The sequence below is a fragment of the Ambystoma mexicanum genome, chromosome 13 (assembly GCF_040938575.1).
Source record: "Ambystoma mexicanum isolate Mex_15411 chromosome 13, UKY_AmexF1_1, whole genome shotgun sequence".
Classification (NCBI taxonomy): Eukaryota; Metazoa; Chordata; class Amphibia; order Caudata; family Ambystomatidae; genus Ambystoma; species Ambystoma mexicanum.
In genome coordinates, this window is record NC_090938.1 from 665716486 (window position 1) to 665731512 (window position 15027).

The 15027-nt window shown below is 44.7% G+C and overlaps 1 protein-coding gene across 15 annotated transcripts in view; it reads right to left on the reverse strand.

The window, feature by feature from the left end:
• The window catches only part of SRCIN1 (SRC kinase signaling inhibitor 1), a 1709922-nt gene that overhangs the window by 714333 nt on the left and 980562 nt on the right, over positions 1-15027 (reverse strand). For all 15 annotated transcript variants that reach the window (XM_069634673.1, XM_069634672.1, XM_069634685.1 and 12 more), the window contains one exon: positions 12745-12852. In XM_069634673.1, the coding sequence (XP_069490774.1) occupies positions 12745-12852 (108 nt within the window). The remainder of the gene's footprint in view (positions 1-12744; positions 12853-15027) is intronic.

The window sequence follows — 15027 nt, forward strand, 5'->3', positions numbered from 1 at the left end:
CAACTTGACTGAGTTTATGTTACTAGATTTAGAAACGGATTCTAGTGCAGTTCTAGATGCTTACAATCTATTGATGAAAGATTTTAACAATTGTTCAGATTAATTATTTCCCTTGAACTGTTCTATTGATCTCCCCAAACAGCTCTATGAGAATAGTGCTTGCTTATAGGCCACCAGGTCCAGCCAGCACCTTTCTGGAAGCACTGGACCAGTATCTCAAAAACAGGAAGTAAATATAAAGAAATCATCTGTTTGGATGACTTCAACATCTGGTTAGAGGATCAATCAGGGACAGACTAAACAACTATGGCATATAATGAATTTGCATGATCTTACACCCTCAGTAGTCTCTGCTTCCCATAAACTTGGACATTGCCTAGATGTACTATTTATTTTTATTTATTTATTGAGCGTTTATATGGGACTATACATCAAAAAGGGTTTCCAGGTGCCACAAGGGGAGGGTACAGGGGAAACAATAACAGTAATGGTCCTCCTAGGCCTTGTGACATTCGGGAAGAGGGAGAAGTGCAGGAAGTGCTGGAGGGGGGATGGGCAAGTGCTAAGAGAGGCCCAGTCGGGCAAGTGGTCAGGGAAGAAGGCAACTAGTGCGAGGGAGGGAGATGGACCAGACTCAGTAGGCTAGTCGGGGAAGGGGGCCGAGGGGCAAGTACTGTTAAGGGGTGGGGGGGAAGGCTGGTTGAGGGGGGCACTGGCCTCTTAAGGCTCATGAGGGTTCCAGGCAACCAGACAGAGGCAGGTGGACCTAGCGGGGGAGGGGGAAGAGGGTAAGAAGAGAAGAAAAGGAAGGTCTTGAGAAGCTTCTGAAATCTAAGGAGATCCGGCTCAAGACAGAGAGGGGCAGGAAGGCCATTCCAGAGGGAGTCTCCAGCCGAAGAGAGGGATCTACCCCCTACTCTACCCACACTCTATTGGTAAAAGGTAAGGGAATTTTGATGAAGGATACATTCCCAATCTCTTGGACAGACCACTATTTTAGGCTTTTCTCAGTGAATCTCAATAAGACCAGAGATCAGCCACTCAGTACAGGATATTTGATACCAGTCCGTAAACCAAAAGAACTGGAGAAAATATTGGGTACTGAATTGAGGAAAGAGTTGGGCTCCACTGACAACACTTGAATGTGATGCCCTTTTTAAACAAGGAGCCTCAATTATGGATAACATCTCCACCATCAATGCTCATTTCAGATTAAAAATACCAAATCATTTGTCGAAATCCGGGTAGATTATTGGAGAGAAGATGGTGAAAATCCAGACCACCAGAATGGGCAAACAAGGTTAAGGCAGCTTTAAAAAAGTATAAAATAGCAATTTCTAGAGCAAAGTCCGGCTTCCGCATTGGAAAGATAGACGCAGTGGCAAATCATGCACAAGAAAATGTTTTGGTAATCCCAAATTTTGGTCATCCAAAAAATGCCCTTCTAGGGAGAGAATCATCAGTAGAGCAGGCAAACGCATTCAATAACTTTTTCCTGGATAAGATTAAATCAATCCAAGAGAATACAATACAGGAAAGGGAAACTGAGGCAAGGGAGGCACTCTTTGATGGAGGGATCAACTTAAACTGCACCCCTTTCTGTTTTAACGCTGTGTGTCGGGAGAGACAATCTGTGCCCTATTAATGGCCCTTAAACATACAAACAATTCAATCTTCTCTCTTCCTGCTTGTGTGGCAAAGCGCCTATCATCAGATACAACCCCTTTTATGACCAATTGTGTAAATGTGTCATTGAGTCAGGGGATAGTTTACAATGAATTGAAGGTATGCATAATGTTCCCATTTTGAAAGAAATCAAACTTAGATCGCGATAATTTGCAGAATTATCGTCCAGTTGCAGGTCTTCCCTGGCCTAGAAAAATCTTGGAGAAAGTGGTCACAATGTAGTTTCAGGAACATGTTGAAAGAGAATGCCTATTGGACTCGTTACAATCGAGGTTCCGTCCAACATTTGGAACAGAAAAAGCATTGGTCGCGGTCTGGCATGAACTATTGTGAGTAGGAGACCAAGGAAAACTGTCCCTACTCCTAATGTTAGACATCTCTGCAGCCTCTGACACAGTGCACCACAATATTCTCATTGAGCAACTAAGGACAATAGGGAATGCCTTAGCAAGCGCCCTTAAATGGTTCACCTCCTTTCTGTAAGGACGACAGCCATGAGTGAAGTTAGGGGGGGGGTTCCTCTCAGACACCCTGCCACAGCACTGTGGAGTCCCACAAGGGCCCTCTCTTTTACTGTTATTTAACCTTTATCTACGCCCCCTAATGGACATCCTGAGAAGCCATACGGTTAGTTTTCAGTCATATGAAGATGACACCCAGGTGTTCCGTAGGTTAAATGACAGAGGAATATCTTACACGGGTCAGCAGTTGTTTGAAAAAACTAGGAGGGTGGATGTCCACCAATTGGTTCCAACCTAATCCAAACAAGACAGAGGTAATTCCGTCTTGCCCAAAGCACCTCATAGGTGAGAACAGACATCCTCCGATACCTTCTTTTTTGGGATCAGAATTAAAGTATGTCTCTAGAGTAAAGAATCTAGGGTGCATATGGTAGAGCGGTTTGGGCTGTGAAGGTCAGGTCACAGCGAAAGTGCAGGCCGTTTTTTTTCAACCTACGGCTTCTGCAGCAGGCCCCCCAGAAGGATCATGCAGCAGTGGTAGGAGCCGTAGTAAACTCCAAATTGGATTATTGCAGCAGCTTATTGGCTGGAGCCCCTGCCAAAAAAATACATTGGTTGCAAAAAGCACAAAATGCTGCTTTTAGATTAGTGTTTGGGGTTAAAAGATCTACACCAATATCAGGGCTCTGTCGATCAATTCATTGGCTGGCAGTGGGCATTATTTTTAAATGCTTGAACAATCTAGCTCCTATGAATCTGGTGGGCAAGCTAAATTGTTATCAACCGATACGGTCTATAAGATCAAAGGACAAGTATCGGCTGACCATCCCTCCAACTCGCTGTGTGTCCAGAGGAGATTGCAGATTCTCAGTATTTGGACCTAAACTATAGGATAGTTTTGCATTAGAGATAAGGACATTTCAATCTGTCCCTATTCCGAAAAATATGAGAACATATCTGTTTAAATACGCCCGTAGTACCAAGGGGGGTGGGTGGGGTACTGATGACCTGATAATTCACAACAGAGCTATTCTTGTTATCCCAACAACTGTGCTTTGATACAATTTGATTCGTCAAGCAGCACTATACAAATAACTCAATCAGGGTGTCATTGTACTAAAGGATGGTTCATCAAAGACTCTGGAGTGGCTAAACATAGCTAGACTTCTCTATTAAAACATCCTAAAACAGGGCAGAGGGAGATTGTGCTTGCTCGTGCTGTTCCCAAGAAGGCTATTGCCAAACTCAAGTCTGACCTGGACAGAGCAGCCTGCTCTGACCTAGTTGAGGCCTCCTCTGGTAAGCACTCTAGAAGATTCTGGGAACTAATGGTCCTTGCTATAGTCGGGACTCAAAAGCACTAGAAGTAATGCTGAGGACCACATTTGGGTTGATAATTTTTCTTCGTTTATATATGGCGCTCTTTCGAAAGGTGAACGAAAAAGTCCTGTTGTCAGAAGCAGAGTTGCAGCTCTTAGGCCGAACAAGCAAGACTTGTATGGCCCCAATTGAAGATAAGCTTCTCCAAAGATGCTGTCACTAAACCTTTTATTGTCAAAAACAACGAGGGGCCTGACTCTTGAGGGTGCGACAATAGAGAAGGGGAAATGAGTCAAGGATATCTCTCCTTTCGAGCGCTAAGCAGATGTTAACATCTATCTAGAGTCTAGTGGGAGAACATTAGATCACACTAGTGAAACACGATGTGTAGAAAAGCATAACAATTTTATCCTGATAAAAATTACTAACAAAAAACAAAACAGACACATGACAAGTTAACATAGTCTGGTGTACTGGAGGTTGTACATAAAAGGTGTGACATGAAAGCCATTTGTGTGTGAACATGAAACCAATTTGGAGCATTTCACAGTGCAGAATGCATTTTTAAGATGTTACATGGCTCACAGCTAAGTGCATGACTCATAGCAAGAATTGTCGACACTATATTTGGTGTTTCAAGTTCGGAACAATTAATTTCTCAAAAACAGTTATTTAACAACACAGTTCACAAGAAAAGTGTCCGAACTGTCATCAGGAGTGGTTGTGTTCTTGGAGGCACAAAGGTAAGTAATAGTGATCAGTGAGGTGCTGTTCAGAGCGTCAACAAAATAAAATGAGTGGGCGTGTCACCAAAATAATTGGCTGAACTCTAGATATGAAATATGTTGACATACTGCCAAATAGTGTTTTTGGCGCTGCAAGGCTGTGGCCGGGACGCCATTATGGCGAGCGTCGGATGATCAAGGATGATGCATCAATGAAAATGACAAAAGTACTTTTTTTTATTTTCCACTCCGACTCCTCCCTGAACCCGACACCAACTCCCGTCCCACTCAACAGGTCGGATATTAGGGAGGCTTGCGCGAGATGGACTGCAGTTCGCCCACTTGTCTGGCTAACGTAATGGCAACAAGGAATGCAGTCTTCCAGGAGAGGAATTTTCACATAGGTTCTGTGTAAAGGCTTGAAAGGAGGGCCCATCGGTTTCGAGAGGACCACGTTTAGTTCCCAAGCTGGTGCAGGGGCTGTAAAGCCATCAGTAAGTAGACACAGACAACTAAATTCAAGTCCAACTTAGAAACCTAAAAGGGCTGGGAAAAGGCCCAGCTTGCTTTATGCTGAGGTGGGATTTCACTACCTAAATAAACTAAGGATAGGCTGTCAGGAAGTCTAAAGTAAAGGTCTATCCGTGTCCAAAACCTATACTTGCCTTCACATCTAGTTGTATACAATTTGTCGGGATGTCAGCGTCAAAATGAGAAGTGTTCCAATAAATGTTCCGAGCTTCTTCCACCTCTTGGTTTGTAAAGGGTTTCCCTTCCCCAAATTTCAGGTAAAGCTGACTGCAGACTGGAAAAGCCTCACCTGAAGTAATAAGGGGCGACATCAGGCATACAGACAGCAAACAGACAATCGGGTAAGGCTGACTGCAGAATGGAAAAATGAAGTATTGCAGCCGACACTGGAAACTTCAGGTGCAATTTCAAGTTTTATTTAATAATCGGTATAAACCCGGCACCCAGTCCTGCACTCGCTCCTCACTCCACCGTCCTTCACGCCAACCACCGTTCTCAGAATCCCCACACTCTCTCACCCATAAACATTCCAACTGAAACATACGCAGGACTGGGTGCCTGAACAAACGTAACAACGCAGCATGTAAATATACGTATAAACGAATACATCATCCCCCCCTTTATAATAAACAATTGTCCATGACATAGTCTTTTGACCAATTGGGTAATCTTCTGAGTCTTGAACTTCGAAGAGCTCTATTACCATTTCCAGTCTCAGGGTTTGCCTCTCAGTGTACATTTAACTCTCCCATAGAATTTCCTTGTTCCCCATTCATGATACCATTATGTGAGTTAACATCATCTTCAAACAACTCACAAGCTCTTGAATTGAATCTCTTCTCCATCCGACTTATCACTCTGTCACCACCACTCCACCTCCACTTACTAACTCTGTCCAAATTCCAAATGGATCCTCCTCGAACTCTAACAGCTCTTTTAAAAACTTCAATGACCTCAACCGGGGCGATATACTTCGACTCACCCTTCCTCACATTGCGTCCTAATTTGATTCTAACTAAATCACCAGGTGAGATTCTTAACCCACTTCGTTCCACACGCACATCCTCACTATCACCACTTTTCCCTTTCCTATAATTTAGCCACACAGGGTTAAGTAAAGTGTTCGGTACTCTCCCAATCATAATTTCAAATGGTGATTTGCCTGTATCTCTTCTAACAGATACTCTCACACTCCACAACTTTTCTTTAAGTGCCTCATCGACAGGCATGTTGTTCCTCAAGGCTAATTCTATTGTTTCTACAATTACTCTATTGCATCTCTCCACTAACCCGTTGGTTTGTGGATGATATAGTGCTGAAAACCTCCACTCAACACCAGAACGTTTGGCAAATTATTTCACCTCCCTGCTTCTGAACTGTACCCCATTGTCACTGACAATCACTTTGGGATATCCCTCCCTTCTAAAAACTTGTAGCAAAAACTTTATCACTTCACCAGAGTCCATTTTATTAACAGACTTGATTTCTAACCAACCTGAATAATAGTCTACTAAGACCATCAAGAATTTTTTATCATGTGCCAAATTCCCATAAGGGCCCACAATATCAATACCTACCCTGTTCCATGGCATATCCGTTCTAGAGATGTTAATAGGTTCTAATTTAAAACTTTTGCAACTTTTGTCACTATTCTGGCATGGCCAACAATTTCTGACGAAACTTTCAACCATCAAGTCCATACCAGGCCACCAATATTTCGCCCTCACATTGTTCTTAGTAACAGTAATGCCTGGATGTCCTTGGTGAGCTTTTTCAATTAATTCCTTGTACAACTCCTGCAGAGGAATCAATTCATCTCCCCTTACTAAAAACTCATTCTCAATGGAGAATTCATCCCTAATCTCCTAATCTCCCAGAATTTCATACACGCATCATCAACTAACTTTTTCTCAGGCCAACCTGATTCAGTATATTTCATAACTTTTTGTAACGTCTCGTCCTTATCAAGTTCACTTAACCATTCTTCCTTTGATATCACTTCAAAAATAGTCGCTACAACCTCACAGTTTTCCTCAATGCCCAAATTATCACCTGCCAAAGGCAACCTAGATAAATAATCCGCTATTAGATTTCTTTTGCCTGGAACATATTTTACCATAAAGTGATAATCTTGCAATTGTAGGCTTAATCTGGCCAACCTGGGAGAAGCCTTACACATTCCACGCACAGTAAGCACTTCAAGTAAAGGTTTATGGTCTATCTGTATGGTAAATCTGCTTCCCCACAGATACTTTCTGAAATAATTGACTGCCCAAACGCAAGCCAACAATTCTTTTTCTGTAACGGAATATCTACTTTCCGTATCAGAGATCGCTCTGGAGGCATGATTTATAACTTTTTCATTTCCATCATCAGTTATCTGCGACAACACCACCCCTAGACCAATACCACTGGCATCCACAGTGACCTTAGTCCGTCTACCAAAAACAAACCATCCCAATTCCACAGCTCCACAAATCTCATTTTGTATGCACTTTGTTGCTACACTGCATTCATCACTCCATTCAAACTTCGCATCTTTTTTCATCAGCTTTCTCAAAGGTTCCGTCACGCTGGCAACATTTTTTACAAATGTATTATAATACTCGCATAGCCCAAGGAACGACCTGAGCTCATCCTTATTAGTAGGATTAGGCGACTCTTTAAATCGCCTTCAAAGCCTCCAACTTAGGCTTGTACCCCTTTCCATTCACCATGTGACCTAGATACTCAACTTCTTTGACTCTGAATCTGCATTTACTATCTTCTATTTTCAACCCAACCAACTTCAATCTTGTCAGCACCTCATCCAACCTCTTGTCATGTTCTTCAGAACCATTGCCAAACAATGTCATCTTGATATACCATTGTTCCGGCTAAAACCTTTAGAACCCGAGTCATTACTCTTTGAAAAACCGCTGCCGCGGATGCCAACCCAAAAGGCATCCGCTTGTACCTATAGAGGCCATAAGGTGTGATGAACGCTGTTATATCTCTGCAGTCCTCTGTGAGTGATATCTGGTGATATGCACTAGATAAATCCAAGGTGAAAAAGGTGTCTGCATCCCCAATGCGATTTAACATCTCTGTTATTATTGGCAAAGGAAATATGTCTGTGATGCTGTTTTTTTTAACATCTCTCAAATCCACGCATATTCTTGGTTTCCCATTCTTTTTTATAGCCACGACAATAGGACTCACCCATTGTGATGACTCAATCTTTTCAATCACTCCTTCTGATTCTAGTTTTGCCAGTTCTTGTTCAACTTTCTCAACAATGGCGAACGGTATAGGTCTGGCTTTTGTGTGCACTACTGGTACTGCTCCCTGTTTGAGACGTATTCTATGAGCAACATTTTTCAACAAACCCAACTTCGATTGCAAACCATCTCCAGGATTTGATACTGTTGTCTTCGTTTGTTCTATGCTGCTGTTTACAATCAGAATTTGTTGTTCTTCACACAGATCCAGCCTTATTCTTAGACCCGCTTGGTCTCTCCATCCTATTATGTTTATACCTTTTTCAGCAACATATACTTTCACCTGAGCATGTCTGTCTTTGAATTGGATAATACTTGAGAACCAATCAATAATGTGTATTTTCGACCCCTCGAATCCACCAGGATCCTTTATGTCTGATGCTTTTAATTAGTTTGACACCTTCCATGACCAATCTCTGCCAAGTCTTCCTGGTAATAATTGTCCACGGTGAACAAGTGTCAACTTTTACCCTTAACTTCCAATTGTCTAAAATAACTTCAAAGCTTGGACATTTAAACTCTCCACCCGGTGGTTCATGTATTACGAATATTCTCTTCATCGAACTCCTCTTCTTCCTCTTGTATAGCTGAAATTCTCTTTTTGCATCTACATGTAACTGAGAAATGTCCTTTAATTCTGCAATTTCCACACTTTTGTCCAACTGCAGGGCAATTCCGGGAGTAAACAAAATGGCCTATTCTCCCACAATTGAAACATCTGTCGCCATCTCTTCCCTGTGTGTTCTGGGACCTGATTTCAGGTTTGGTCCAAGACTTCCCTTTAGAGAAACTTCCTTTGATTTCCGATCCCTTGTATTTATTGCCTCTGTTCATGGTGACTTCAACTCGATCTCTGTTTCGGACATCATTGATCAGTCCTTGCTCTTCTACTTCTTGCGTATTTCTGCTACTACTCTGTAACATGCATTGAGTGGCTTCTTGCTTCTTATTTTTCATCTCTTTAGAACACAATTGACTATGTTCTATTCTTTTTGCAATGGCAATGGTTTCTGGTAGAGACGGGTTCCCTACCATCCACAACCTATCTTGAATGAGCTTGTCCTTTGTATGAATTATAATTTGGTCCCTAATAAGTTCATCAAGGGTGATTCCATTCCCGAAATGACACGTTCGGGCTAACAACCTCAGAGCCGAAACATAATATTCAATGCTTTCCTGTTTTTTCTGGGTTCTCATGTAAAAATGGTATCTATTTATTGCCACATTAGTCTCTGGGGCATAATATTTATCTAATTGTCTCACTGCTTTATCATGCTCATCAACGTCACCAGCCTCATCAACTGGTAATTCTGGAAGCTCTTTATATTTTCTTCGTCCTTCTAACCCTAGAGCATGGAGTAATAAAAATTTCTTCTTCCGAGGAGTGAGTCCTTCTTGTTCCACAGTTTGAATATAATTCAACCAAAACTCCTTCCATTCGGACCAAACCACTGTAGGTTGCCCAGGAGTTGGAAGAAAACTGGCTGGCGGCTGAATGCTAATTCCTTGCATATTTAAAGTCTTACACAAATCCTGAACAGATCTTCCTTAGAATGCTTACTTGAGATTCCACTGAGAATTCACTCTTTGCATGACCTGCATATAGTACCACAAAGTCAGATTTCACCAAATCCTAATATGATCCATAGACAGTAACTTCATTTCTTTATGAACGATGTTCTTATATATTATGTCTTGTTGCACAAAAAACATTTTTTTTTCAAGTACTGTGAAGCGTGCCTCGCAACATCCCCACCGGACTTCCTCGTTTAATACAAAATGGAGGCACGTGTGACGTTTTATGCTGTACTTTTCTCTAATGTGAGATGATAGACGAACTGCGTTCCCTACGCGTGCGAGTGCGTGAACAAAACAAATGTTGTTCAAAGGGAAATTTACTCTTCCGGATCCTTTCTTTTCCTGCTGCGAGCCTTATAAACCAAACATCCGCACAAGCAAACAAATGTGTTCGCTCGGAGCTCCAGCTCTCGCTTCCTTTCCAATGCGTGGGTGCCGGCGCCGGGTGGATCCTCCTCGTCGCCAATTGAAGTATTGCAGCCGACACTGGAAACTTCAGGTGCAACTTCAAGTTTTATTTAATAATCAATATAAACCCGGCGCCAAGTCCTGCACTCGCTCCTCACTCCACCTTCCTTCACGCCAACCACTGTTCTCAGAATCCCCGCACTCTCTCAACCATAAACATTCCAACTCAAACATACGCAGGACTGGGTGCCTGAACAAACGTAACAATGCAGCATGTAAATATACGTATAAACAAATACAACAAAAAGCCTCACCTGAAGTCATGAGGGGCAACATCAGGCATACAGAGAGCATTAAGACAATCGGTTTGGCTGACTGCAGACTGGAAAAGCCTCACCTAAAGTCATGACGGGATACATCAGGCATAGAGAGAGTAATAAGACAATCGGTTTGGCTGACTGCAGACTGGCAAAGCCTCACCTCAAGTAATGAGGGGCTAGATCAGGCATACAGACAGCAATAAGACAATCGGGTAAGGTTGCCAGCAGACTGGAAAAGCCACAAATGAGGGATCCAAACCTTGTCTGCAGGCAGGCAATAGGGCTAGGAACATCAGAGTGGGTGCACAGGGCATGGGAGCCACGCCATATGTTGCAGGGGCGCATCACAATTGCAGGAGAAAAAAGGCAAGGTGTAGAAAATAGGATTGCCAGCCTCAAGGTGAGGGTGGCAGCATCAAAGTAAGGGGGAAGAGTGTCCAAGAGGGTGCAGATAGATCAGAAGAGAAGCGCAGGGAAGAGAGAGACGAACAAGAGATCGAGGAGGGAGAGAGGAGAAGGGGGAGAGGGAAGGAATCGGAAGCCAACAGGGTACAGGAGATGCCAACAGAGAGGAAAGAGTGATTGCAGGGTGCCAAAAGAAGGGAGCGCTGATAGTAAGCCCACCACAATGGTGCGGGGGGCAACAGAAAAGCAACAAGAGGTGAGCAGACAAGCAAGAGAAGGCAGTAGATATGAGAGCTGCAACACGACTGCACAAATACAAAAGAAACACAGCACTGCGGAGAGAACAGTAAGGAGTGAAAGCGCGCCAGGAACATCGGTGCTCGCAATGTGGGGTCAGCCGAGAGGGAGGGCACAGGCCAAGGATGGTGCACAATTAAAGTAGAGGTTGTGCGCCGCTAAGGAACTTGCTCAAAGTCATGAAGAGTCCGGTGCTGTAGCGCAAAGCCACGGGTAAACAGGCATCAATGCAGCAGGCCGGACAGGGGAGAAAGTACAGCTCCAAGTTAGCGTGGTGAGGGCATCAAGCATGAAGTCAGGCGCCAGTGAAAAATGGCAGAGTCTGATGCGTGCCGAAGGGAACAAGACGCCATGCGGGAAGGGCACCAAATCAATGCACCCAGCTGCAGCGAACAGCAGAACTCCAAAGAGTGGCGGGCACGCCCCAGCGGGGTGAAGGGGCATAAAAAGAAAAGCAAGGAGCAAGGGCAAAGAAACTGACACTCAGATGCATCCAGGCCTACCTGGAACAAGGGCCCGAACACTGCGTCAGGTAGACGCAGGTCCAGATGGAAAGGGCGTGGCCGGCACATTGGCCACAGCCGTACAGGCCAGACCAGGACGAAGGCCTTAGTGTGATCCTCAGTGGGCACAAAAGATTGAGATGGTACGTTAGAGGAGTTACTGGCAGGCAGAGATCACTGCTCCTTTTTTGTGAAGATTTATGTGTAGCAAATATGCTCACTGTTGCAAATATTTTGATAGGGAATGATTGAGCAATAGGCAGAGGGGCCGAGTAGGAATACATTTCTGACCTACAACTATGGTAACACGAGCATCCATCCACTATTCATCCAGCCACAGATATAAAAAACTAAGGTTGTCTGTGGCAACTGATTTCAAGTACACACTTTGACCACTAGATGGCAGCATAGTTGAAAGCCTGTTAAGAAAGATGCAGACCATTGAACTAATGCAGAACACGAGAGATGGACGATACAAAAGGGGCGCTTGCTCGAAACAGGTGGCACAGAGAGGTACATAAAGAGGCCTACTAGAATGGCATCAATACCACTGCGGTCAGCCTGTCCACTGCATATATGTAGGCATGGGATTTAGAAAACAGAAACCAAGCTGGGAAGCTGCAGCAACAGAGCGCTGTACAAAAGGGACGCAGCCAGGGGGCTACAGTTAGGGAGCCCTAATAACAGGGGGGCTGGGATGGCTAGGGGGAGCAAAGGAAGGGAGGCAACTGCGGGAGGGGCAGGAATAGGGTTGAGAGGAGCAACAGGAGAGATGGTTTTTGAAGAGCAGGGGTCCTCAGGGGTTTATGGTGGAGAAGGCCAGTCCTTTCTGCGTTGGTAATTTGATTCAGAGAAAGGTGTGTGTAGCAGGAAAATGCTGGTTTCCTCCCACCTCCCTCCCTCCCTCCCTCCCTCTATTATAGTTCTTCACCTGCAGGGGTTGTGGCTTCTCGTTGATAAGCTAGGTTTACAAAATATTAATTAGACCAGTGGTAGTCAAACCTTTTCATACCGAGCCCCCCCCCTAAATATATTATACATGCAAAGAGATGTACAGTCTCAAATTGTTGCCCGGAGAGAAGCCCGTCAGGGAAGACATTTTGAGGAACACTTATTATGTTCTCACCTTCCACCTCATCGGCCCGTTCAACTCCCCATTTTTGTCAGTACATCCATGGTGCTGGGACATGCGCCCCAAAAACAGTACTGTAAAAGCGATACAAAGGGGATAGGGGCAGGGGATTCCTTACCGATGGAGGGTTATCTTGACCACCACTCTCTGCTAGCTCCCTAAACAGTAGGTCATCAGGGCTGCCACGCGTCCCTGCCAGCATGAGCGGACCAGATCCCTGGAACAGCTGGTGGAGAAGGAAGAGAAAAGGGAGAAAGCATTAGGAGAGCATAAAAGATCAACATAGGATCTACTGAGATGACATTCCCTGCTAATATCCCACGCCCCCGCAGAGATAGCTGTGAGATGCCCTAGCATCCCAATCTGTATACAGGAGAGGGGTATTCCATGCACAGATGCCCCTTCATTCTTAATAAGATTGTCCAGTGTGGCACATGATGCAATCAAACATAAGATCCACTGAGATGACATTCCCGGGCTAATGTCCCAAGCCACACCCCCGCTGACCTGCAGAGATAGCTGTGAGATGCCCTAGCATACCAATCTGTATACAGGAGAGGGGTAATTCCATGCACAGATGCCCCTTCATTCTTAATAAGATTGCATCATGTGCCACACTGGACAATCAAACATAGGATCCACTGAGATGACATTCCCAGCTAATGTCCCACGCCACACCCCCGCTGACCTGCAGAGATAGCTGTGAGATGCCCTAGCATACCAATCTGTATACAGGAGAGGGGTATTCCATGCACAGATGCCCCTTCATTCTTAATAAGATTGCATCATGTGTCACACTGGACAATCAAACATAGGATTCACTGAGATGACATTCCCGGCTAATGTCCCACGCCACACCCCCGCTGACCTGCAGAGATAGCTGTGAGATGCCTAGCATCCCAATCTGTACACAGGAGAGAATGGCATTTCTTGCACAAATGCCCTTTAATTCTTAAGACTACATTATGTGCAACACTGAACGATCAACCCACCTCAGGGTTGAAAGAAATTTCCCTATTCAGATCAACCCCTGCAAGCAGCATCAGGCACAGCATGCCAACACCATGTGGCTGTTTCCTAGCAGTGGGAGAGCCAAGGACAAGAGCAGCTGGGGTAGTAGAGAAGAAGTTACTCTCTTGCCTAGTAATGTTCTTTCGATGGGATGGTCCGACGACGTATTCCATATCTATGACAGTAATCACCACAGCTGTGCTGCTTCAGAAAATCTTTCGCGTCTGTGTCCTGCGTCGATGACGTCGATACGCCGCCCTCGAGGACCTCCTCCGACGGCCGACGTCACTGGATGTTATAAGTAGGACGCACGACCCCCGTAGCCTCGGTTGTAGTTTTTTCCCAGAACGTGTGGCACCAGTCTTCTGCCAGTCTGACCACACAAAGCCTTGCAGAGACATAAGCTGAAATCGCATAAGAAATTCTGTAGCGGGGAAGGCAGGGAGGGAGCGATATGGAATACGTCGTTGGACCATCCCATCGAAAGAACGTTACCAGGTAAGAGAGTAACTTGTTTTTCGAGGGGATTGGGTCCTCCGACGTATACCAAATCTATGACAGACTCCCAAAGCAGTACCAACGCAAGGAGGTGAGAAAAGAATTTAAAATACAGAAATTTAGAATGCCCAATCAAATTGCGGAGTAAAGGACCACCTTGCCAAAGGCCAGATCCTGCCCACGGATAGAATCGAGGGAGTAGTGACATACAAAAGTATGGACCGAAGCCCAGGTGGCTGCATCACAGATGTTACGAATAGGAACACCCCTCTGTAGGGCAGTAGAGGCAGCCATACCCCTGGTAGAATGGGCCCGCAAGCCGACCGACAGGTCCTTACCCGCCAAGCGGTAACATTCAGAAATTGCCAGAATAAGCCAGCGAGACAAAGTCTGCTTAGTAACAGCTTGACCCAAATGCCTTCCAGCGTAACCAATAAACAGTTGATCGTCCACTCTGACCCGGGACATGCGTGAAATATAAAAGCTTAAAGCTCTCCTAGGATCAAGCCTAGGAGCCTCTCCTCTTCCTTACCAGGATGCGGAGGAGGATAAAATGCCGGAAGAATAACCTTCTGGCCTAAATGAAATTCCGACACCACCTTCGGAAGAAAGGAAGGACGAACTCTAAGGACAACCCTGTCCTTATAAAAAATACAGTGAAGGGTGGCTTAACTGAAAGTGCCTGTAACTCACTCACCCTGCGAGCGGAAGGGACCGCAACCAAAAATACAGTTTTAAGAGTTAATAGTCTCAAAGGGCAAGAATGCAAAGGCTCAAACGGAGCACACTTCAGAAACTTGAGGACACGATTGAAATCCCAACCGAGCACCTGGAAAGGAGACGGAGGGAACACATTAGTGAGCCCTTTTAGAAACTGAGAAATTAAAGGGAT